The 25,973-nt window shown below is 41.3% G+C and overlaps 1 protein-coding gene across 20 annotated transcripts in view; it reads left to right on the top strand.

Annotated features, from left to right (window-relative positions):
* The window catches only part of nfixb (nuclear factor I/Xb), a 169,832-nt gene that overhangs the window by 79,009 nt on the left and 64,850 nt on the right, over positions 1–25,973 (top strand). The window contains exon 4 of one of the 20 annotated variants that reach the window (XM_058049563.2): positions 7,025–8,128. The exons of the other annotated variants lie outside the window; for them this stretch is intronic. Within the exon in view, the coding sequence (XP_057905546.2) occupies positions 7,025–7,128 (104 nt within the window). The 3' untranslated portion in view covers positions 7,129–8,128. Of the gene's footprint in view, positions 1–7,024; positions 8,129–25,973 lie in introns of those variants that run through there. 20 annotated transcript variants of the gene reach the window in all.

The following is a 25,973-nucleotide window of genomic DNA, read 5'->3' as shown; positions in this document are numbered from 1 at the left end:
GATGAACAATCATTGATGTCAGACGCCTGATCTTTCTTTGCACTGCAGTGTGTCGGCTCCATTTAAGTCTGTGCTGGTGTCAGTGGGCCTGATGGAGACCAGAGACTCCCTCAGGGCTCTGACTCGGCAGAGCGGATGAGGAAGATTTTTCTTTTGAGAAGGAAATCAATACTGGAGCAAAGACATTCCCCGTTTCTGTCGCATTTAAACTGTTGAAATGTTGCCGCTTCGCCGCACCGAAGAGTGAAGAGAAGTCTGTCATCCAGCAGTGTTGGATAAACAAACGGGTTTTGAGAAAGGCGGATAAATATACAGTCAGTGAGGAGTTTGTATACATGAGGTTGTGGGATGCAAGAGACTCGGATGGAGCGGTTGACCCTCGAGCAAATCCGACTCTTCCCACCATCTAAGCGCTCCTCTTATTGCTGATAGAACCAATTGAACAGTAGAGTAAAAACTAGGAGAGAGTTAAAGAGCGAGTGGGCTAAAGCCGAGAAGGGGGGGCAGGAGACAGACCAGATGTGTCTTTTGTTTGGATTTGAACGGAGCGGAAAGGAGGGGTGCAGGAGTTAGGAGGCAAAAGAGAGAGGGAAAGCAAGTGATTTTTTTTTTTGGAGGGCGTTAGGTTCTACTGTAATGAAACCAAGCATTCATAGCAGAATACCTTATATGCCATGTAGTGTGTTATTATCATTATACTAATTGCAGCGAAAAAGGGGGAGACGGGCTGAATTCTGAACATTTGTTCGGCTCATTGACTCCAGAATTCATTCCACCCGCCATTATAGATGACCAGGATGAGTTTCATTCTTGTACTGATAAAGCTTGAGGCCCAGTTCGACTTAAAAATGACCAGCAGGTCACCATAACACAGCATTTCTTTACATTCTCTTACAGTGCTAATTATTTCAATGATTAAAATTGGAGGCCATTTCTGTGTTTTGCTGCAAAAAGTATAGTCAGGCTCTCGGCAGCTTGTGTCAATATTTCACACAGTATGCATGTGTTCAATGTATGCGTAGAGCTTTGAGTCGATGAATGCGATGACAGTTCCAGCATGTGCGATGGTGAACTCACACGTGGACACGAGCACGGCTCAATCTGCCGAGTGCTGGGCCCAAATCAAATCATTCCCCCGATATCGGGGAATGTTGACAGTTGTGATCAACAGTATGTTCAGCAATTGTTTGCAAAATATTAGCACCACATTGCCAATCACATTGTGGGTTTTAAGTTAATGTAGTTTTTTTCATTACTGATGAACATCTAAGGCCACGCCCACACAGACTCACACAGCATTTTTACATGATCAAATTTGTTTAATCATTTTTAAATATTTTGGTCCTCATCCAAGTACACAAATATACTTAAGCTAATGTAACCCTTCATATTTAAAAGCATATTTTTAAATATCCTTGCACATCTAACCCCTAACAACAAATAACAAAAAAACTGTGAAAATATTATATACAGTCATCCATTTATGATGATTAATTGGTACATTTACTTGGAGTAGGATTCAATATTATTAATAAACTGAATATTTTCATAGTTTAGTGCATGGAAAACTTGTTTATGACCCTCTAAAAAATGTTTAACAATTATTAGAGCCTTTTGTAGACATGAAGTAACACCTTTAAAGTCACCTTTACACTTATTATTCTTACTCCCTCATTCTATCGCCACTTTCCAAAAATCAATGATTGCTGTTTTGCGGTTGTGAGTCCAGTTTTTGTCAGAAATATTGCAACATTTCTGGTCACTATGTGTCAGTAATGACATAAAACATAGATGATATTAGATTACATTACATTAGTCGGCTATGGCATGTCTGACATGATACAGTCGTGGAAAAACGGGTCTCCCATTCTGTGTGGAAGTGGTAATTTTTGGCTTCTTTGTTCTTTTTCCCCATTCTGTTTGAAACACTTGGAAGTTTACAATAAATACATTTGAGGCTCACTAGTTAGCTTGGTAGCATGTTATGCTAAAAGTCGTGACTCTCCCTTATGTCCCTTGGAGTGATCTCGTAGCCTGTGCAGTGCAGTGTAGCCTGTGCATTAGCAGTGTGTTTGCCACTCCCTAGTTTTTAACTCAACTTGAGGGCCAATATGATGTCATTCCTGGGCTGGATTTGGCCCATGTGCCGCCAGTTGATTAACATTATGTTACATACCGTATCATATACAAGTACAAGTAAGGGTTATATTATAATGAGGTTTTCTATGATCATGCCTTTCTATTGTATTTGTTTTTCCCCAATCATGCACTGCCAGGTAGCATCCTTGCCAGCGTAAATACACTTGGATTAATCACCGAGAATTAAAATACATGATAGTGCCAGTCACAGAGTGGAATGAAATCTTCTTTAGAGCAGTTGCTACCTTGTTTCTGCTCCGCGAGCCAGAAGAAACCCAGGAAGACTCTGGTTTGGCTATGTTGGCCTGCTTAGACAGCCAAAATAAATGAGAAACCCTCCTTCCAACCTCAGTCTTGGAAGTGTACGCTAGTGTGGTAGGAGACTAATGTTTGAAGGGAATTCCTGTATGTGGAGTGGAGCGCTCCTGCAACACTTACTGTGCATTATGTTAAACTGTATATTTACACAGGGTGAATGGGTGCTTCATCATGATGATTGATCACAGATTCCTGTCAACTGTCAGGTGGTTTTTATGTAGGTTAGTAATGGTGGGGCAGCTTTGACAAGACGTGGAGCGAAATCAACTGTGTTGCACACAAGACTGGCCGGGCTTTGCTTTGTCACTGAAGGTTGACAGCTCACGGATGATATCGCATTTCCTCATGCTGGCATGTCCCCCGCATCGCCACCCCCTACCGCCCGGCCCACTCAGGCCAATCAGACCACACACGTGAAGGCAAAGACAGTGACGCGCGGGTCTGTTGTTTGACATCCAACTCTCTCTGGGGTAACGATGAGGAAAGACGAGTGTTTTGGAAGACTGTGAAGTGTCTTTGTGTGGGTCTGTGAGAATCTTTGCCTCACTGTAGTCAGACTCCCATCCAAAAGCAGAGAAAATGTAACAGGAGGGACAAAAAGGGTAATTAGGTCAATTAAAGTAATGAAAGTGGCTCGCAGGGATTAAACCTGTAAATCCCAGTAAGTCAGTGGGTCAGTCATTTGTTAGAAAACTAATACAAAATTAACTTTGTGATAATGAAAGCATATGGAACAGTCTTTTTCCTCTGGTCACATGATGGCGATGGGGTGGTGGTGTCATCGTTTTTCCCATTGTGGAAGATTATTTTGAGACATTATATTTTATTTCTATTATGAATTAGGTCCGTTATCATTATTTATTACTGTGAGAACCGCCATTCCATGACTCCATGACCCTAGACTACCGTGTGTATAGTACACTTGGGCACTCACACTTTCCAAACGTACCAGACTTTAAGTGTAAAGAGGCCCCAGGCACATAGCGACCGACCTGGTGTGACTACACCCTGACTGCAAACTTTTAATTACCGGGACTTCATATATAAAATGGAGGAAACAAAGTACTGAGCACTGATGACAGCTGAGATGACTCCTTGCTGTTTTGTTCCCTTGTGCTCGCTGTGCCACCGGAGGGGGGGCTCCCATGCAGGCTGCATTTGAAGTGGCTTTAGGGAGGCCCTGGAGCGTGCCGAAAGGTCAGAGGTTACAACAACTGAGCACACCCCCCCTCCCCTAAACCCTACCCACTCCCTCCTGTCAGGATTGCAGATCGCTTCCAGATCTCACTGACACATTTGACAAAAATAAATCAAATGTGCTCTTCTAAGTCTGTTTTCACTGACCACCCCCCGACTGAAAAATGTACATGACATTGTATATGCACGTGCACGCTCTCCCCAGGAACCTAACCTGTCTTATGAGATCCCTTACAAAGCTGTATCTAATGCCTCATTTTGCCACTAGAGGTATTAATATGGCTGCTGTTGCTTACAAGAGTGAGGATGGTAATGGTAATATATTAATGATCACTGTTGCAGAGTCATCAAAAAAACTGCCAGGCAGCTAATAAATATGATTACTGAAATATGATGGATAAAATCGAGGTGAAAACATGATTAAAAAGATTGATTTTATCTAAAAATATATATTTCCAAAGACAGGGTCGTCTTATATTCACAGGGGTCTTACATTCAGGTTAATGTGTTAAGTAAGTCAAACATTAATTCATTCATTTTCTACCGCTTATCCTCACAAGGAGGGGTGCTGGAGCCTATCCCAGCTGTCTTCAGGTCAATCACATGTAGACAAACAACCTCTCACACTCACATTCATACCTATGGACAATTTGGAGTCACCAATTAACCTAGAATGTTTTTGGAATATGGGAGGAAACCGGAGTAACCGTAGAAACCCCACAAATGCACGCGGAGAACATGCAAACTCCACACTATTATGGCCAAGGGTGGAATTGAACTCGGGTCTCCTAGCTGTGAAGCCTTGCAGCCCGTAAATCAAACAATACAATGAAATTGTTCGGAATTATCGATGTGAAAACATTGAGTTCATTGTTTGACTGATATACAGATGTACCTCGGTTTGCCTACTTTTTGGTTTTCATAAAAAAATACCTGCAGTTTGTGTACATTTCCTGGTTAGAATACAATATTTGACCTGTTATTAATACTTATGTGAGTCCAACTGTATTTGTAATATATTTTCAACACGGAACAGTATCTATGACATCATCAGCAGTTTACTCTGTAGTTCTTTTCTAACTAACACAGTTGCACCGCAAGTCACACTTTTCTTTGGCTGCAAAATAACCCACAATGGAGCCAAAAAAAACTTGCCAGCAATTTGATATTCCAATTGAACTGAAAGAAATTACCTTAAGGACCTCAAACAATGCACGATGAGCCAATTCAAGAAACAATACAAGCAGTTGATGTTTGCTAAATACAAGGATGAAGAGTCTTGAACCAGTCATGATTTGCTATATATATCACTATATTGACACTTACTGGTACCCATTATGTCATTGTATGATCATATCACCTCGTACTTCAGTACGTGACAAAAATAAAATTAATAAAAAACTTATAAAAAACTATATTAGGAAAGCAGGAAGTGAACAAATGTAACAGTTACTGATTGTAATAGTACTAGATGGAGGGGTAGGATTTAATAAGCTTTGCTTCTTCCTGCTTCCTACATGTGGAACTGTGAACTGATTATGTGATGCATTCAATTGTAATCTGATGCATGTTCAAATGAAAAAAAACCATTACCATTACAGTTACCATGACCAAATAACTTTGTCAACAATCAAGGTGAAAGTAACATTAACATGCGTTTTTGTATGTAAAACTATAAAGTGTATCTGAATGGATTAATGACGCTAACTGAGGTTCCACTTCATCGCGTGAATAAGCCGTGCTTTCTGTGTCTTCACCCCCCCACCCCATTTAAGCAGATTACATTGTATTGCATTTTATGGTGTGTGCACCTCATCAGCAACACAGGAGAATCTGTCAAACGGGCAGCAAGCTGTGAAATTATTGTGTCATTCACTTCACCTGTCAGACAAAAGAGGCAACAAAACGACTGATCCTTTCCCCGTCTTATTGAATCAGCGGCCTCATTCCTTTCTTTCCACTCTTCTGGAGATATTTGTCTGCGTTTCACTCAAGAACCCCTGCCGCCCTTGCCCCTCCTTCCTCGCTTAACATCTGTTTTTAGTGAGGACCAGTTAGGGAATGTCGGACTCTTAAAATTAATTAGCGTATTACCAAATGCTTGAGTGAGAGGAGGCCTCGTTAGAGTCCCTTTACTCTAACCCCCACTCCCCTTTTGCTTTACTAAGCCCCGGGATATTGAAGTCCCGGGAGACGGAGAGATGGTTTATCACAGGACCAATTAGAGTAGGAAGTGAGGTCACTGACCTTCTGTCAGGCCTCATCAGCTCCCGTGTCACCTCACAGGGGCCATGCCACCACATAGAGAGAAGGGGGTAGGGGTATTCTGACATGGTGGTGGTGTCGAAGACATGTCTTGTATTCATTCACTCCACATATTTAATAGTTAGAGAAAGCCTCAGACGAGGAATTATGATTAAGACTTGGGTGCCGGTGCTTTTTGGAGATTTAATAGAGTAGAAACAGTCCAAGATCTCCTGTGATGATTGATGGAGTCGTGGCTAGTGTTTTGCAAGGGAAGGAAACTTTTGACTGAGGGTTCTTTTGCAGTCATTGCAGGTTCATTGAGGCTGGATTTACACATCTTTTATTTTCCAGTATGAAAAGCATGCAGTATACACGGTGGACGAGTGGTTAGCGTGCAGACCTCACAGCTAGGAGACCAGGGTTTTGCATGTTCTCCCCTCCCACATTCCAAAAACATGCTAGGTTAATTGGTGATCGAGGGTCAAAGTGCACGGCAAATGCAGTTTTTAGTACTAATAAGAACACGGAGGGGCTGCACGGCGAAAGAGTGGTTAGCGCGCAGGCCTCACAGCTAGTTAACCCAAGTTCAATTCCACCCTCAGTTTGCATGTTCTCCCCGTGCATGCGTGGGTTTTCTCCGGGTACTCCGGTTTCGTCCCACATTCCAAAAACATGCTAGGTTAATTAGCGACTCCAAATTGTCCATAGGTATGAATGTGAATGTGAATGGTTGTTTGTCTATATGTGCCCTGTGATTGGCTGGCGACCAGTCCAGGGTGTACCCCGCCTCTTGCACAAAGACAGCTGGGATAGGCTCCAGCACCCCCGTCGACCCTCATGAGGATAAGCTGTAGAAAATGAATGAAAGAATACAGTACTTCTAAATAAGACACATCTAAGGTGCATCAACCACGCCAATGGTGTTTGTATGTAATTTGGATGTTAGACCTGAAGTTTAAATTCAGCCTGGATTCAGTTTGCCATTGTGTCAGAACTTCCACCCTAAGTCTGTGATCAGGAAAGAAGTTATAAATGTTTATTAACCTTCACGCTAATTGATTTTTTTTTCCTGTCTTCCTTTATGCTTGGCCTGCTGCTGATGTTGTCGCCCTGCCAACAACAGGTAAGAGACAGTACCACACCCCTAACCTGTTTCCAAACACATCTGTTATCTCTGATACAGCTTTAAAACATTCATACCACCCCCCAATGAAGAGTAGTTTATAGCATGTTGGAACAAAGCCCTGCTTTTGTATTGTCATCTCCAATAATGGATGTGAACAAATGTTTCAGGCGCCCACTCCTCCTCTCCTTCTGTCAAGTCTTGATTACAATGCCTTAATTTGTTCGCAGACATTTGCCACCCTCTGTACCCCCCCACACCCCCTCCCCTTATCTCGCATCCGAGCTCTCCCTCCTCCTGCCTTCCATCTCTTCTACTCCTTCTCAGCATCCGTCCCTCTCAAGCGCCATGCTCCCTCAGCCGTATTTCTCTCAGCCCGGTTCTGTTTGCGTCTGTTTACCTCCATCGGCTCACCAGCTGGTTTGTGTTAAGACTCTACATTTGACAGCTCTGCTATTTTTTTTTCCCCCGTCCTCCGTATTTTTTTAGCACCGCACAAATTGCTCCGAAACCTGTTGAAACCCAAAAGAAAAGCACGCAGGAGGTACAAGAAAATTAAAATGTGAGAAATCTTGATGTATTAATAATTATATCAGCAATTATGCTGTCAAGTGAAGGGGGCAGTAGCCATGGCTTCATGCTCGTTACTTCTCATCTTTTTTTTTCAAAGAAAGACTAAAATAAATAAAGGCATATACAGTAGAGTATATTGACTTAATTCACATCTGTGAGGGTGATTTCATCCGCCCCCCTCCCCTTCTACCCACTCTCCTTCATGTCTTTTGGACGGGAGAAGGGTCCACAGCTGCCAGAAATAATTGCTTGTTTGCTGGTATTTACTTAAAACTCTGTCAGACAGGCAACCAAAATGAGTTGGAGCAGGCGTTTGAAAGAGACGAGAATCCAGACTTGGTGGATCAGTATCTCTTGTTAATCATCCTGCTACAGACAAAGTACGTAGCTCATGATTGTGGTCCGAAATCAAGAAGCATGTTGCAGTTACATAACACTCCAAAACAAAAACTGAAACTCTGTGCACATAAATGTCAAGGGAGTTGAGTCATCCTAGATGATTCTTCACAAAATGTGGCCCTTCTCTGTACAGTCTTGACGGGCGATACCAGAATTATCATTAGATACGATGTCGAGTACTTTTATAGCATTTCTTTTTCAACCTCAATAAAACACCTGACAAATACTGGTCAGTTACCGACTGCAGCATATTTTTATTACATTTTACATACGCATTAATCATAACCAATTACAGTAATCACTTGTTTACTGCAATTAGCAGCTCTTTAGCTCTTTCTTTGGCCTGAGCCAACCACAAGCTATCAGTGCAGTCACAATGAGCTTGTCAAGCCATTGGAAATTGCAGGAGGTCATTTTATATAACAGTATAACAACATAAGAGTCTGTGTCATCTTACTGAGAGCAACACTAAATTCATCACACAGCAAATTAACGCCACATCAAACGCCACATGCTGTATTGACGTCAGCCTCCCTCTGGGCTCTGGGCTCCGGGCTCCCTCTGCTAGATGTTTGCTTTAAACAGTAGATGTAATGTATATTCCCTAGGCACCTTTTTTGTTTAGTTGCTGTGTGATGATTTTAATGTTGACTGTTATGAGTAATGACCAATATGAGCAATTTCCAATGGGTTGACAACTTTTTTCATAACTCATGATTAGTTCCTGTCAAAGAGCTGGATGCGGCTTTACATGGCACAAATGGATCAGTTCAATTTTACGCGATGAGGGGGTGTATGTGTAGTCCGTAACCCTAAAAGATGTGGAGAGAGACGTGCCATTTTTTTCATGTATTATTTAGTTTACTCTCATACTTCCTGAGAGTAATTGATACTCATGAGTCTTGTCTAGTGCTTACATTCTGCAGTCTTGGATTCTAAATAAAAAAAAAAAAACGGTACAGTAAGAAGCACTCAATGTGCATAAGAAACAGTGTAGTATATAGTGTAAAATTGCAAGTTAAATTTTCCGTAATATCATTACTTTAGGAATTTGATAAACATGACAGGCAGCAGGAAGCAGTAGAGGTGGGTGTATTTTTATTTTATGGAACAGGATCAGGATAACCCGCTGCTTCAGGCTAAGCTAATCACCTCTTGGCTCTCGCTTCACACTTAATGGATAGCCTCTCTGCAATCACGCCAAAAAGCACATTCCCTCTGAAAAAGTCTGTAAAAGTTGCCAAGAAGATTGCCAGCCATCTGGCTAGTTTGTAGTTTGGAAATCCCTCTCATACTGAAGTGCACACTGCATGTGTATGTTTTGTATGTAGTTGGTGAATGAGTGCAACAGTGCATCTTGATGTACCTGCATGATTTACACCGCCTCGTCCCGAGCAGGACTGTATCCTCACACCCAAACCCTACAACAGATTGAATATTTTCACGTAAATAATAATATATTTAACTGTTTATGACACCATCCACAATGATATTTCCCGGATAAGATGCAGCAGAAAACAAATTGGATATCTTGCTAGTCCAGCAAAAAAAGGCGTTGGGAAAAGCTGTCCAACTGATGGCCCGGGGGCCAGACGTGGCCCTATTTGTCCACCACAGAGACTGGTACAAGTGTTTCCATGCAAGAGTAATCTGGTTCCCAATGTAATAATCTGCATGAGTTAATAATATAAAAAAAGTATGATTGTTTTCAAAAGGCGGTTTCAACAGATGATTAACTTTCTTTTGTTCATGTAAACGTTCGTGTAGTCAAATGATCAACCTGTGTAGCGTGCCAAATCCTAGACACACTTGACATATAAAGTCTGGTTCGTTTGGCTTAGGGCGAGGGTGAATGCCAACTTGTGTTTCTTCAAAGGCAGGGGCGTGTCACAAAACACATGACAATCATTTTTTTTCAAAATATGCTGACGGTATCTTCTCTGTCATTTCTGAAATGACAATAACTCCTTTTGTTAGTCGATATTGTTGCTGAATGCTCCAGAAAAAAATCAGTAAGCAATTGAGACGCCAATAAAATTGTTGGCTCAGTCTCCCAGAAAACCGTCCATCTAGTTTACTATGACACAAAAACTCCTCGCACACTTATTAAAAACCTTTTAAAGTATATAATATTGACTTTTTTCCGGTATCTGATATACTGACAGAAGTAATGCTATCTGAGTTAGCAACCCTGTTGTTGGGCGCACATCGGAAAAGCCATACTGATTTGAACCAAGATCTAATTTTTTAAGCCGGTATCGGCCAACTATTCCAGTAGGCCGATATTATCGGACACGCCAAATAAAATGCATATTTATTATCATTAATGACATGATCAGTCAACAAATGGATGTGTTAAGTTTGAGATTCAGGTCTTGGCATACAACCATGGTGCGTTCAAGGACTGCCAGACAAAGTGCGAAATCTCAGCGCTTGACGGAAAAACACTATGACCGAAAATGAAGACATTATGTAAAAATTGTGGTAGTTTTTAACAATGGTTCATATTATTTTACCCATATTAGCACGTATTAATACATTATTATCGTCTAAGGGGGAATGCGATTTGGGAGGAGGGTCCCAGTCTGAGAGAGCTGGTCTGCCCACTGTTCTGTCTCCCCTCCCAGTATCTCCATTTCTCCCACTTTGCACTCCCCAAAGAACCGCACAATAAACCTTCTGTTACCATTAACCTCTCGACGTGTTTCACTTTCCCCCCTAAATCCCTTTCTCTCCTTGTTACGTGATAGCTGTTTGCTTTCTGTCCTCACTCTCGCTCATCCCTCTTGTTTTGGGTTTTGTCTGTGGGCTAGGACCATGCAGTGGGTCAAAGACGACACCCTCACTTACTCTGCCCTCCGTTTACTCTCCCACTGCAAGCCATGGAGATTAGTATCTCATAGCAACTCAGATTGTGTGTAAAGTGGGTGTGTTTTTCCTTGCACGTTCACTGTACAATACGCCGGTGGTGGCATGAGCACTCATCACAACTCCACAGCAGCAGCAGTGGCATCGGGACAGCGAACAGATGTTGGCCTAATCTTCCCCTAATGAGATTGGTCCCTCATTCCTACGTCTTTATGGGAACAGCAAGCTGGCGGGCAAACAGGCAGACGCTCTCTATGGGAGAACGGCCGCAAACGCCGATTGTTGGTAGCCAGTGAGTGTGAGAGGAAAGGAGGTTAATTGTGAATGGGCGTTCAGGTAAGATTTCAGGCTGACGAGCTCCGATTCCCAGCATGTGGAAGACACAGGGAGGGCTTTTAACTGATAGCCTATTTTTAACTGAAGACTATTTGATTTGGGAACAGCACAGCTAAATACCGTTAATTCTCCGGATTAGTTCCGTTGCTGCTTTCTCCGACCAATTTGGTGGCTATCGGGACATGCCACAGCACCGTTCAAAATAGTTTATTAACTAAAGCAAAGGTGCTTCGGTTCCTTGACTGTAAAGGACATGAAATATGGTAGTACATTTATGCCTATACCATATGGTACTGCAGGCTCTTAAAAATGTCCCATGCTAGTTTGGAGGGATAACCTCCCAGATCTCCTTGTAACAGTGCACATAATCCATAACTCCTCTAGTACTCAATAGCATTAACTTTCCTTAAATAATTTGTTCCCAAAGACGTATTCATACATTTTCTTTTGTGCCAGAGGCACAAAGAGGCGATGATGCAACTTCACAATAGACAAGATCATGTTTGGTTTAGTATGAAGCCATTATACTGAGAGAGTCTTGTGTTTACAGACAAAAATAAAAATTTGTAATAGATTTTATGATGCACATTTTCACTTCCACGGTTGCTTTCCTTTTCATTGGTGCACTGCTGCTTTGGCGACATAATGAAGTTTACATAGTTGGCTAATAGGCGATGTAGCTGCAGGTAGACACTGAATTCTTGCTGCGTATGTCGCTAGCTCTCGAGCAAGTCTTGTGTTTACGGGCCAAAATTAGGCTTTTCATTCATAATTATTTTGGTCATGTTCATTTTCACTTCTATGGTGATGGCTTTCCTTTTCTTTGGTGCACTGCCTCTTAAAGATATATAGTCATGGAGTGCACAAATGTAATGTTATCCAATGTTATCCTTCCACATAGTGGCTGTAGGCACACACCGCATTGTTGTGGTGCGTATTCGTCTATCACGCACATCATAACTAGTGGAATCGCGAGTTTACGGACCAAAATTACATTTCTAATTAATTTTGGAGCATTGAAACACAAAACCTACTTAACTTTAAGTAATTTAATTTAAGTTATTTTTAAATTAAATAATTTTATAATATTTAATAATTTAAATAATTTATTTTTTATTTAAATTTAATTTAAGCACAACAATATTTTTGTTCAGTTTGTTCATTGGAATACAAATTTTACTATGGAAAAAAAAATTCTGCCCTTTGTTGACTTTTGAAGAGACACACCCACCCATACACACATCACACAGATTAATGAGTCAATAATTGAAGTGTTAATAATAATAATACACCTTTCTACATGTCTACAGCTTGAACCCATTATTCATTCACTCCGCAGTCACACACTGTAGCCACAGCTGCCCAGGGGCAAACTGCCAGTCTCCGACCCCCACCGTTCACGTTTCTACACCAGTGTGGGCGACACATTGGCAAGGTGGGGTGAAATGTCTTGCCCTCAGCCACTGGTGCTGTTAATGACTTTTGTGGATCTTCAAATTTGAATATGAGAGATTGGTTGATTACTTTGTGTCCTGCTCATAACTGAAAATCACACATGAACCATACACTTATACTAGCGGACTGAACTTAAACCACAGACTGAAAAGTCCCACTGCTCTGCGCAGAGCAGTGAGGAATTGCTGTGGGTTAACTCACACACACACACTTCTATACACATGCAGGCACATACAGTATATGTATGCACACATACATATGCAAGGACACACTGCCAGGGGTTACTGGGTACATTCTACTAAAGGAATGACCTCACTGGAGCTGTTAGGAGGCTGCAGGCGGAATTGAAAGCAGACTAAGAGAAAGGGAGAAGGGTAGGCAGAGAGTGAAAGTGTCACATGAGAACGTTGGTGTCACGCATATTCATTTTCCTGTAAGATGATAGGTCAGTCAGTGATCGGGTTTCCTCTGGTGTGTGTGCTGCTCAGCAAACGTACTTAATACGCATTGTTACAAGTTTACACAAGCGTTGGTGCTTTAATGTGTGCCTTTTTGCACAGCAGTGAGAGACCCAGGCAGAACATGTGCTGGTCTCAGCCCTGGAATTTTATTATTGGCTCACATGGTAGTGTTATAAGCAGAGGTTTTGTGGTGGAACTTTCTCCCAGACCTCCATTTGAAACTGTTTTAGGCTACACGTAGCACATGAACCAGTCATCCAAGTGCATCATACACATTTTTTTTGCGTCACACGGCTGTTTTTGTTTATTTGCCTTCTATTACCAACTGTAAAAATTAGCAGTAATTTTTCCAATATTAAGGCAAAGTTGTATTCTAAAAAGTCATAATTTTACGAGAACAATATAATATGGAGAGAAAACCCTTTCCCTGATGTTCAAATATTAAAGAAAATATAATTTTTGAGTCGTTATATTATGAAAAACAAACAGGACAACAAATAGAGGTGTCATTTTTAGTTAGGTTCACAATATAATGGGAATAAAGTCATAAGTACAAAATGAAAATTTACAAGGAAGTTGAAGTTTTTTAATATTGTTTTTAACAAAACTGGAGCTGCAATTTTACGAGAATAAAGTCAAAATATTTAGAAAAAAGTTGTATTTTAACAAGAAAAAAGTCGCAATAATGCGAGCACAAACCCATGCCAAAAAACAGTTCAAATATTAAAGAAAAATTCCAGCATTTTCAAAAATAATATCATAAAAACATAAAATAAATAGTTGGAAAATTAGGTTGGAGAAATGTGAATAAAGTAATAATATAATAATATTAGTAATAATATTCTGAAAAGAAAATTTTCATTTTTTTTGAAGTTATACAGTATTAAATAAAACAATAGCAACAAATAAAAAAAACAACATCAAAAAGACAGAAGTTGAAACGATTAATAAAACTTTTCCACCTATGTCACAAAGCCGACTTGGGAGCATATATCTATTTGTTTACAAAATTTCCAAGCCGTCCTTTCATTCTTTAATTTTTTGGTATGCGACCCTGGGTGGAAAAAGTTTGGACACCCCTGTTCTAAATATACATCACAATCTGCTTGTTCCTCCTTAGCCCAATTTATGATTCCATGATAGTGAGTTTTCTGCAAAGGGGGAATTTGCCCAGATGACCGTCTTGGTAGAGTTCTTCTGGGACACTTTATCCAGCATAGCGCAGTAAAAATACCCCTCTATTATCCTTTAGGGATACACTAAGCCCCACTGTGGGTTAAATTAGCTCCAGATAATCATCTCCTTCTGGACTATGGCGTACACAGGCCTGTTTTACACCCCATTTGCCAGGACGACAGGGAACAACTTGCCTTTGCTTTTAATCCATACAGCCTTCAGCAAGAACACGAGTTCCTTCTGCTATTTGTCAAATTAACACCCAAAATTAAGCATATGTGAATAATCATGTGACTATAAGAATGTGGAAAGGAGCCGGCTGGGAATGCCGACTATCAGCGGTGAACGCATTTCTTGGGAAGAGTTTCTGTCGGATGATAGATACGAAGGACCTTTCTGTCGTCTCCGAGGCCCTCATTCGTTGAGGCCTTATCACGCTCTTCCTCCCCCGCCTCTCAGTCTCCCACACTCCCCTGCCCCTCTCTACCCATTGCCATTGTGTCTTAAATCTTCCTTTCCGCCTGATTTTGCCTGAAAGGTGATAGACGAGGTTCTCGCTTTAGGATAAAAGCGCTGTTCTATAGATGAAAGGGGCTGTGTGGAAGTGGAATCAGCACATTAGACTATCTTGCTGTGACAATCCCCCTTAAAATAACGGCATGATGCAAGACGCGTTCACATGGGATAGAGTGGGAGAGTCGTACAAGTAAGATGAAGAAGAATTAAAACCACATATTTTAATAAAACAATACAGTAATCCCTTGCCACTTCGCCTTCTAATTTTGCAGTTTCATTCAATCGTGGTTTTCCGAAAAAAATATTAACTAATCATGCTGTTTTGTGGTTTAATCCAGGCTATTAATAATAATAATAAAAAATATGCATATTTAAGCAAATTTGACATATTTTTCACCTGAATTAAGCATTTTCATAAATGAACTAAAATACAAATACAAGGCATGATATGTAGCATTCTACACTGCTCACTAGGTGTCGGGTGTGACACACAAGCACCAGACTGGATGACCGGAACAACATTTTATTGCAAATTCTAATTATCTCACAGCAAACACCACAATCCCGAATAAAACATGAGCTACTGTTGTGGCCGTAACCAACGGCAAGCTAAAACTCAACTCTGAACCCCTGACGTCACTTCCTGTCCACCGCCTACAAAGGTTCCCCGGCCATGGAACACATTTATAGGACATGAAGACAAATCTTATTTATGCCGTATTTACTCTTATTATGGTTATTGTATTGGGTGATAACAGGGTTGTTGTTTTACTGTATGTTTAGAAGGCTCTAAATAATGTTAACCATTCAATCCCGGCCATTTTTCAATAACTAAAGGTTTGTTTCTATCTTTTTCCATTCTTTAGTAATCAGCAGTAGAACATACACTAGATACGTTTCAGGACACATTTTCAGATACATTTCAAGCGTAACATTGTAATAGTAATGGTAATGGTTTTATTTCATTTGAACATGCATCAGACTACAATTGAATGCATCACATAATCAGTTCAGAGTTCCACATGTCCAAAAGGAGTAGGAAGAAGCAAAGCTTATTAAATCCTACCCCTCCATCTGGTACTTTTACAATCAGTAACTGTTACATTTGTTCATTTCCTGCTTTCCTAATATAGTTGTTTTTCTTAAATCACGTACCGATTTACAAGGTGATATGACCATCCAATGACATAATGGGTACCATAGTAAGTGTCAATATAGTGATATACGTATATAGCACATCATGACTGGTTCAAGACTCTTCATCCTTGTATTTAGCACAATTTATCTTTTATGACATCTCAAATATCTAAACAACTATAACACAACCCAAAATAGCGTTTATTTCCAAGCATAAACACCATGAACTATTTAAAAATGTCAGATTTGGACCTAAACCGTATGCACGCTACACTCCTCCACGCTCTTCCACTTCCTTCTTGCTGTTGTGTATTGTTTACATGCAAATAATCTATGCCCAGAGCTTATCAAATGCCACTTCTGCCACCTTGTGGCCGTTTTTATGGCTTGGAACTGCTCTAATCTATAAGTGTGTGGTTGCATCATCACCTCTTTTTGCCTCTTGTGTGATATTGAATGAGTTAAAAACTACATTTAAAAGGTAATAAAGGGGCTTTCTATGCTCTACTAAAATATTCCATATATAAATACTGAATACTGATTCACACTTAGCGTGTCTGGAACGGATTGATTCCGGTGTCATCTCCCTTTGCATGTAGCAAGTTTTTATGTAACTCTGTGCACCCACCATGATAGAATAGATGTGCACAAATCCTAAGTCCTGCACACACACCTCGCAGCAGTGTCCTGAGCCTGTGTGGCCCAGCGCGGGGATGTGGAGTGAAGCAGGAAATGTGTGAGCCATGAAGGCATGTGTTTATGCTGGCTGCAGTCGGCCATCACCAGCTAGAGGGAAAACAGACACCAGCACCGCTTCGTTTGCTGTCGGCCTCCTTCTCTCTCTCTCTCTCGCTCTATCGCTCCTTCTCGTCCAAAAGCCCTTATTCTTTTCTCACCTCCGGACTCTCCAACATTTCTTCCCTTGCACTGCTTTCCTCTTTATTTTCTCTTTTATATTGTTTTTCTTTGCTTTTCACCACATGGGCTACAACCCGCAAAACATTAGGGTTTTATGTATATAAGCAAAGACAACTGACCCAATAACTCAAGGCTAGCTAGAAACACATGTTCCTGCAGAAGACGCGGACTTCTGACCGGGTCTCTGTTGCACAATAAATATAAGATGTCCACATAATTACACATATAAATTCAAATCTGAACTCCATCGCAAATTTATTACTTAAGCTTCGATAAAAGTGATGCTGTATATTGTGATGCTGAATCCATTGAATTGGTGTTAATTGTTCTTTCATTGACTAATTTGTGGCAAAGGTGTCCTTAATATTTTGTACCTTGTTGTCGGTTCAAATAATAGTCAACCCCCCCGCCCCACCCCAGTCTGTGTTGATAAAACCAAAAACGTAATAAGTTGAAAATAAATGAAAGTCCCACTCACATATCCTGGCTGGACTACTCCATTTGTTTGGCCTGGGCCCCGAAGCAACAGTTCAGTCAAGGTTTTCCACCAACTTTGGACATTAAAGCTTTTGGACAAGAGAACGTTCCGTCACACAATTGAATGGATTTCAGTATTTGTGTTTTTTCGACGACTACATTAGCCTAATCATTGCCTGATGTTTCCTGTACTGTGTGTGTGTGTGTGTGTGTGTGTAATGCAATTATTCAGCAGCTCTGTTGGAAATCGCGATCAGTCCTCTTGGATAGGTGTTCGAGCATAACGCTCATCAGATAAAAAAGTTCATTGCATACTCATCTATTAATAACACATCGGCCACCATGTATGTATTTTTCTTCGTACTCTTGCATTTTGACCCTTCAATAGACTTCGTACGGTGTTACATTTCTCCGGTTTCAGTTTGGAGTTCAGTCTCTGAAGGGTGTCGAGACGTCGGTGTACCCCCCCCACCCATAAAATCAGAGGACTTTCCAGTTAGTACTCGGTTTATGGCGTTCTATCCCGTAAATTTGATCCGTAAACAGAAGAAAACGAGAACTCGCTGCAATACAGTGTGATACGGAAGAATATATTACTGCATGTGCTCAATAATGGCCGCTGACTGTTGCAACCATCCTTCAGGATAAAGACAGTATTGTAACGTCGAGCCTGGGGTGGTTATAATACAAATAAAATGAACATTGGGACACTAAGAACAGGGAAAAAAAGCTAATAAAAAGCTTGATAATCACCCAATTTTTTTTGGGGGGGGGGGGGTCTGTAAGCCTAGGGCTGTAGAAATAAAATAAAAACTAATAAAAGACAAGGAAAAGGGCAAAGAGGCGTAATGTGACAAGAAAAAGTCAATACTAATAAAATGAATGATATGCTTTGTCGCCTATAACACGAAACAGACATGCAGGCTGTTTTTTTTGTTTGCAGCCTTTAAAAACAAATACTTGCAAAATTAGCAGCATGGAGCTGGATTGTTATTGGCCAGAGGCACATTCAAATAATAAAAGGATACACATCCATCCAATTTCTATGGTGCTTATCCTTACTAGGGTCGTGGGGGTATGCTGGAACCTATCCCAGCTGACTTTGGGAGAGAGGTGGGGTGCACCCTGGACTGGTCGCCTGCCATGGACAATTTGGAGTGGCAAATTAACCTAACATGCAGGTTTTTGGAATGTGGGAGGAAACCGGAGTACCCAGAAAAAACCCCTGGTCTACCCGGACATTGCAAGGACGACAAGGAGGTGGTCCATCAACATCATCTTCATTGATAGTCTATCTATGTCTGACCCAAGAGGCCAAGTAGCTTCCTTTTTGTCTTTGGAAAAACAAATTTGATCCTGTAATCCTGTACCTCCAGTACCTGCTATACGTCACTGTCTCTCAACCCCCCCCTCCCTGCTTGATATCATCATTTATCGCAAGCTGCTGATAGGGATGGAAAATTGCTGAATGCAGATAGGGATACAGGATCATCAGCGGCTGGAGAGGTCAGTTCTAGAGCAGATAGATTTAGTGCTCCAACTACGGTCAATGTCAGTGGGATCTGTGAGGCTAAGTCCTTGTGAGCGGGTAGATCCCGGTGATTGAGTGATTGAGCGCTTAGTGTTTGAGCCTGCGGACAGCCCAAACAAGTTAATCCCTACCACTGCTAACCCGCCTCAGTCACTAACTCTACAGCCTGGGAGCAAATTTAAAGGACAGGGTTTTAGTAGGACTAGTCGAAAAATCTCCTTAATGATTTAATCAGTGGAGATATTCATTTGCTGTAATACGAGGGTGCTCTGTATATGCTGTACAGAGCTCCGAGGGTCAGGCCTGATGTGGACGGGAGAATTTGTGATTATGGAGCTGGATTAAAAGACTAGGTTGTGCTTTTTGATTGGGGCCACAATCTGAGCCCGGGGGTCACGATAGCTTGTTGGGAATTAGATGCAAAGACAAGATTTGCTTTGAGTTTTAAGCATGTCGTATAAGATAGCTGATCAATTTATAGTCATTAATAGGTTTGTAACGATTCATTTAATCGCGATTCCATTGGTATCACCGTTCGGATTTGAATTGTGGAATTGTGAAATAAATACCTGGGTACTGGACAGTGCAGGTGAAGTTTCCTATGGAAATAAACAAGTAAAAGAACAATTAATGGTGAATGCATTCACATTTTATTTGAATAAAATGGAAGCAACACTTCAGGTTGTGTTCACAGTGACTGAATTACCAGGTTCAATTAAATCAAGTCTAATTAAACATTACTTTAATTTGTTACCTCATTCACTTCTCTACCTCAGGTTTTAAATTTCATACCGGGGAATAGTGCCTTTGGTTCCGATTACTTTAACATTGATTCAAGACAAAAGCTGTGATCGACCAAGGTACCTAGTATCGATGCAATCGATTAATTACCTTTTTAAACAATGTTACATCGATATATGCTGTCCGGAATGGCAATTTGGAGAACACAGATTGATTGTTGGATCGTAGGAATATAAATCCATACATCAATGGTAGTAGAAGAATCGTATGATCTCCATTCCAATACCCACTGGAGTTAATCCCAATGGTGTTTGATCTGGTTGAGAATGAGGCCCTGCACCGTCCAGTCAATCAGTCCTTCAATTAATATATAAACTCTTCATCCTCTCTGAAGAATTATACTAATACACTTTTTTTGCTCGAATTTGCAAGGTTAACTCTTGGAAGTTGTATTATAGGGGAGGATGCAACCAAACCCTTATACTGGAAAGCAATTGTTTCTTAGAACACTGTCATTGGACACTGTGTGTTTATTTAAAAAACAAAAAAATACCAGAATGCTAGTCTAAACACTCAAGCATGGAGGCAGACGGGTCCAGTTGCATTTGAGGCGAGACACTGAAGTCAAGTCATTACCAATCAAGCTGGCCACTGTGACTGGATCCCAGCTAGCTTACCTTACGTTACATTCTTTGAACTGCACAGCAAGGAAGTTTAGAGGCCATGTGGTAAATCAGTGAAAAATCAGTGAAATATCCACCTGTGTTTTTTCACTGAAACAGAGCTTGTCTTCTCATTTGACTTAACCTAGTGATTGGAATAATCAGGGCCCAGGGTTCTTGCTTTCACAGTGACTATTTTTATTCTGCGGTTTTTCTTTGCTGAATGAAGGAGACAGATATTTAGGGGGAGGAAAAAAGCACTGCGCCAGCATTCTTCCTGTAGTTTCAAGGATGAAGGAAAAAAGATGCGAAAGAGCAAGCGAGGATAAAGGAGTAAGGCTTAAAAGACTTAAAATCAGATCGCACCAATAATACATCACTGGGGCCGATTTCTGCAGAAAGCTTTAGCAGCCGTTTCCCAGTCTTTTCCCCTTTCGTACTGCGTCCTTTGCTTGTTGTATCGCTCTAACAATATATCTTTTTCCATTTTCTCCTACGATCCCATCAACGTTACTGTTGGTGAGATACTTCCTGCAGTAAAATTTGCTTCAGTGTGTAAGTGCTTACTGACATCACCCGGGGAGTAGTCAATCAGCATCTGATTCTGTGAACAGCTCAATATCACACTTTTTTTTCCCCCCAACCCAACGAACAATGGACAAGCTAGCCCATGAACTACATGACAAACCATGGCTGACAAAGACATGGTATTGGCATTAGGGGTAAGGGTTAGAAATGAATTTGGTCGTGGGTGTAGGCCAACGGTGAGTATTTAAGTCTTTTTCCAGTCTAGTTAGTGTATTAGAACATTTTGTCCTAAGAGAATATCATCGTATGATATGTTGTACTCTACTCCTGAGTATACAGGACCTTCACAAATTGGAAAAACAACAGGAAGTAGTAATTTAACTTCATTGTTTTGTATGACTGGAACCAGCGACCCATGAAGAGTGCTTTTGGAGGCGCATATACAGAAATATATCTCCTCAAATGTGTTAAAAGACACCATATGACCTGCAGGTTCGCTCCAATAACTGGATATTTGGCTTTCTCATGTTTTGACATCTGTCCTCTCTCTCATGGGATGAATCGTAAAAGCTCAAATCTTCCTCCCTGCTAAGATTTCATTTTAATGCATTTAATGGGAGGGAAAAAATGTGCTTCGCCCGAAGGACGTTGTGTGCTCGTCACGTGAAATTCCATTTCCAGAGTAGATTGTATAGCTCTGTTTTTTTCAAATCCCACATCACAGCCGGTTGTTCCGCCGATTTATCCAAACGGTCTTGAGATCTTTTGCCCCCCTGACTGAGAAGATGATGGCTGATACAGATGTGGGGCTCATAAATGCGGCGAAAGGACGAACCGAAGGCAAAGAGAAATGACTGATCACGTTGACAGTGCCTTGATGACAGGACCAGCCACTCTTTGGGAGCAATAGAACGCAGTCGACAATGCTGTTTGGGTAGCGATGACTGACATGTTAGTGTTATCTGTTGTCTGTGCTGTGCTGACTAGGCATATTCACACATCTGGGAATATTGTATTGAACATCTGGGTAGGCCACAATTATGCTATTGAACTTGCAATATAATGTACTGTAATATTTTGTACTTGATGTATTTAAGTGTAAAAACTATAAACAATGTTTACCCGATAATTATCCGATAGATTTTTCTGGTCGATAATTTGCTACAAATATTAAATATCATCGGCAACATTTTTTAGATAGTTTTTTTAATTAATTAAATTAATTTACATTTGAACCACTAGATAGCATACCTCTAGTATACAGTGTACCTGTATGCAACATTAGCTCATGCACTATTTTGCACTTTGCCGACCAAACGCCTCAGTAAGTGTTGACTGTTGGGATGAAGGCTTCGCATCCTCCTTTTTTCCCAGTCGAGAAAACTGTTGGTGTTCATGCACTTGTGTAGCTAGGTGCCCCAACTCCACAATTAGACGAGAGCCCACTCTCTCCGTTCATTCCACTGTTGAACCAATGCACACAGAGTGAAGTCTCTTGTCATCCCACCTGTGTGAGAGACGAGCAGATTAAACTTCTGGTTCCGGTTGCCATTTTGATAGCAAACTTCTCTAACAAGGACATTGACGCCTTTGCATATATGTACATAAAACAAATACAAAAGATAATACATAAACACAGTTGGACAACAAAATCCATGCAATATTGTATGCTAACCAGAAAATGTGTGGCGGCACGGCGGTCGAGTGGTTAGCGCACAGACCTCACAGCTAGGAGACCAGGGTTCAATTCCACCCTCGGCATGTTCTCCCCGTGCATGCATGGGTTTTCTCCGGGTACTCCGGTTTCCTCCCACATTCCAAAAACATGCTAGGTTAATTGGCGACTCCAAATTGTCCATAGGTATGAATGTGAGTGTGAATGGTTGTTTGTCTATATGTGCCCTTTGATTGGCTTGTCCAGGGTGTACCCTGCCTCTTGACCCTAATGAGGATAAGCGGTAGAAAATGAATGAATGAACGAATGAACCAGAAAATGTATGCAAACCAAGGCAATTAATCAAAAACAGAGATAAACAAAGCAGGTTCCACTGTATATTGATACAATATACGCATTATAATGCATAACCAAGTCACCTGTGGTACGCCCACGTAGCTTTGCTTGTTTTGCTCACTGGCTAGCACTGCTGGACTTTACTCTCAATCAGTAATGATATGTGGAGGCTGGATTGAGGCCAAAAATGGTGCAGGGGCTACATGTGGATATGAGGTGCAGGGCCATCACAAATAATGTATGTTGCATAATATCTCATGTTGTGTGTTGCTTGTCAAACCCCAGTCAAAAGAGAGACTGGTAACAGACTCTGGTAATACGGTATGCAAAAAAAAAAAAAAAGTTTTGCAGCATGACCAAAGCAGGTATCGTGTGACCTTGAAATGTAATGAGTAGAAACACGGCTTAAAGAGCCTTCCAACCTTCTAAACTTGAGTCAGTCTTTTGTTAGTCGGCTCTCAGTTGTACCACGGCCATCCGCCACAACGCTACATTGATCTCCTGACACTGCAGCAACATAACCCAACAGCTCATTTTACCTGCCGTTACACAGCAAGCACAGTGCAGAGCAGCCCTCTCTGCTTTTCACAGTCCTTTTGTTGACTGGCGTCCTCCTGGATGGCAGCCAATGACGGGGACAGTGTGAGTGATCTACACCATTTAGCCACCCCTCCTTGAACCTAACCTCCGTCGTCTTCACTCTCCCCCTCTATCCTTCCTGCCGACAGCGCTGTAATCCACAGTGTGGTATAATTCAATCTCTGGTGCCAGTGGGAATACAGGCCTGGTTTCATTGTGATGTTTAATGGGCATAGCAACAGACTGGGTTACATGGCTACAGGGCCATGTGGGTGCTGTTTTGGGGATGGCTCAGTGGGGAATTCATAGCCTTAAACAATCGCTTTTTCCTTTTCTGTCCCCCTGGCTTTATGTGGACTTAAATGAAACGTTTGCATTGTGTTTTTAGTGATTAATTATTGATTTAAATGTTTTCTCTTCTTCTACATTGAAGTAGTGAAACTCTTTAAGAATGTCAACAGCCTTCAAATACTTTAAAAACACGCAATTGATCGTAAATCCCGTTGACGTGGCCTTCATTGTGCAATGTGCTCACATATTTACGTTGCTCGTAAAACACGTAGGCTCAAAAAAGAACCCCAAAAAACATGGTAGGTTCTCAAGGTCTGGATTTGTATTTACATACGGTCCGGGTGGACAGCTGATTAATTCGGACTGGTTTTGTGTTTCCAAAATTCCAAACTTGTTTTCCTGCAAGTCACATCTCCGCTTAAGAAGAAAGAGGAGCAACGGAGAGCGAGAGAGAGAGCAAGCGAGCGTGTATACCTCAAACAGAAATGTAGTGTTGAAGGGACCTCGCTCATTCATCCGCCCCCTTCCCTTTTCCACTACTCCATCCATCCTCTCACACCTTCTTCATTTCATTTCCTCTTCTTTCCTCCTTTCACCAGAACCCAAAGTCAATTTTCTTCAAATGTCTTCACTCCGGCCACAGCCTGTGTTTTTCTGTTTTTTTTTTTGTTTTTTTTTTACATTTGCAATTACAGTAATATGTAACATCAGGCTCGGTGAGATTTAGGACTTTACCTTACATAACCCCAGGATTTAGCTGCAGGGTTTTAAGGCCTCTCTGAGCCGCTGAGCTGGGGGCAATCGGGCCTCTTAAAAATATTTTCAAATGGCTGAAATCCCCAAAAGGCCTATGATCATGTAAGGCTTTGAGGGCCTTGATACATTGCTAGCATCATTATTTTTGTATTAACATGGAGCCTGATCCATTTAAAATGGGGGCCTTCTCTCAGCGTTGTCTGTTATTAGTGATGGAGACAATAGGCGTAATAAAATAGTCCAGGGTTGTGAATGCAAAGTGATGATGTTACAGACAATTGTCAAGTCCACTGCCAGAGTTTTAAAAATCTTTGGCTGATAATTTGTATATCAAAATGCACACAGTATAATTTAATTTAAAAGTTAAAGTGAGGTAGTGTTATTTAGTTTTTTTTTTAGTTGAGTTGTGTTGTGATAAAGAGCATACCGGATGCTTTTTATGGAATACTTTCTAATACGTTCCTTTGACGCTGTGTTTGTAAGTAATGTGCAATTATGATTATGTGATTTTCCCTATTTATGATGCATTTTTTTACTTATGCTTCATATACTGTGTTTGTGACTTTTTTTCTGACTATGAATTTATTTTTTACATTTACTATGATATGACTTTATTTAAGGGCTAAACGGTGGAGTGTGGTTAGTGCGCAGGCCTCACAGCTAGGATACCCGAGTTCAATTCCACCCTCGCCCATCTCCTGTGTGGAGTTTGCATGTTCTCCCTGTGCATGCGTAGGTTTTCTCCAGGTACTCCGGTTTCTTCCCAAATTCCAAAAACATGCTAGGTTAATTGGCGACTCCAAATTGTCCATAGGTATGAATGTGAGTGTGAATGGTTGTTTGTCTACATGTGCCCTGTGATTGGCTGGCGACCAGTCCAGGGTGTAACCTGCCTCTTGCCCGAAGACAGCTGGGATAGGCTCCAGCACCCCCCCCCCGACCCTTGTGGGGATAAGCGGTAGAAAATGAATGAATGACTATTTAACTGGAAGGACAGGGTTGGGGATTTGACCCCCAGATCACATCACCCTCTAAAGCCTGATTTTATTCCTCCTCCACGTAAGCCAAATAGACGGACAATGAACTACCTGGCCTAACGTTTTGATATGATCCAGCGAGGGAAATGTATTGCCGAAAAAGAATTTTAGTCTGGCCCCGGCAGAGGCAGAGCAGTAACTTCAAGAGATAGCGGAGTGAAACAAAAACAGATGGAGGTAAAGAGTGTGTCAGAGTGTGACATGAGGACAAGACTTTGCAAGACGAAGCAGCAGAAGAGCATTTGTGGGGGGGTTTCATATGCTCGCTAAAAAGCGGCGTCATGTCAACAGGGTGAGCGTTGGTTTCCACGGAAAAGCCGACTTCTTCAACGACTTAGGGCACATTTTTAATTTCTCTGCGGGTCTTGTCCTGAGCTAGAGAGGAGGGGGGGGCGGGTGAGTTTTAAGATGTAAAGCCGCAGGGATTAGGTCGGCATGAGGAGACGACATGGGAGGCAAGGACAGGATGAGCCCCTCCGGGGTCGAGGAGACCGTAG

This window comes from Doryrhamphus excisus, linkage group LG16 (genome assembly GCF_037039965.1).
Source record: "Doryrhamphus excisus strain RoL-2023G ecotype Guam linkage group LG16, RoL_Dexc_Guam_v1.1, whole genome shotgun sequence".
Lineage (NCBI taxonomy): Eukaryota > Metazoa > Chordata > Actinopteri > Syngnathiformes > Syngnathidae > Doryrhamphus > Doryrhamphus excisus.
Note: the sequence above shows the minus strand (reverse complement) of the source record. Positions and strands in the feature narration are given on the sequence as shown.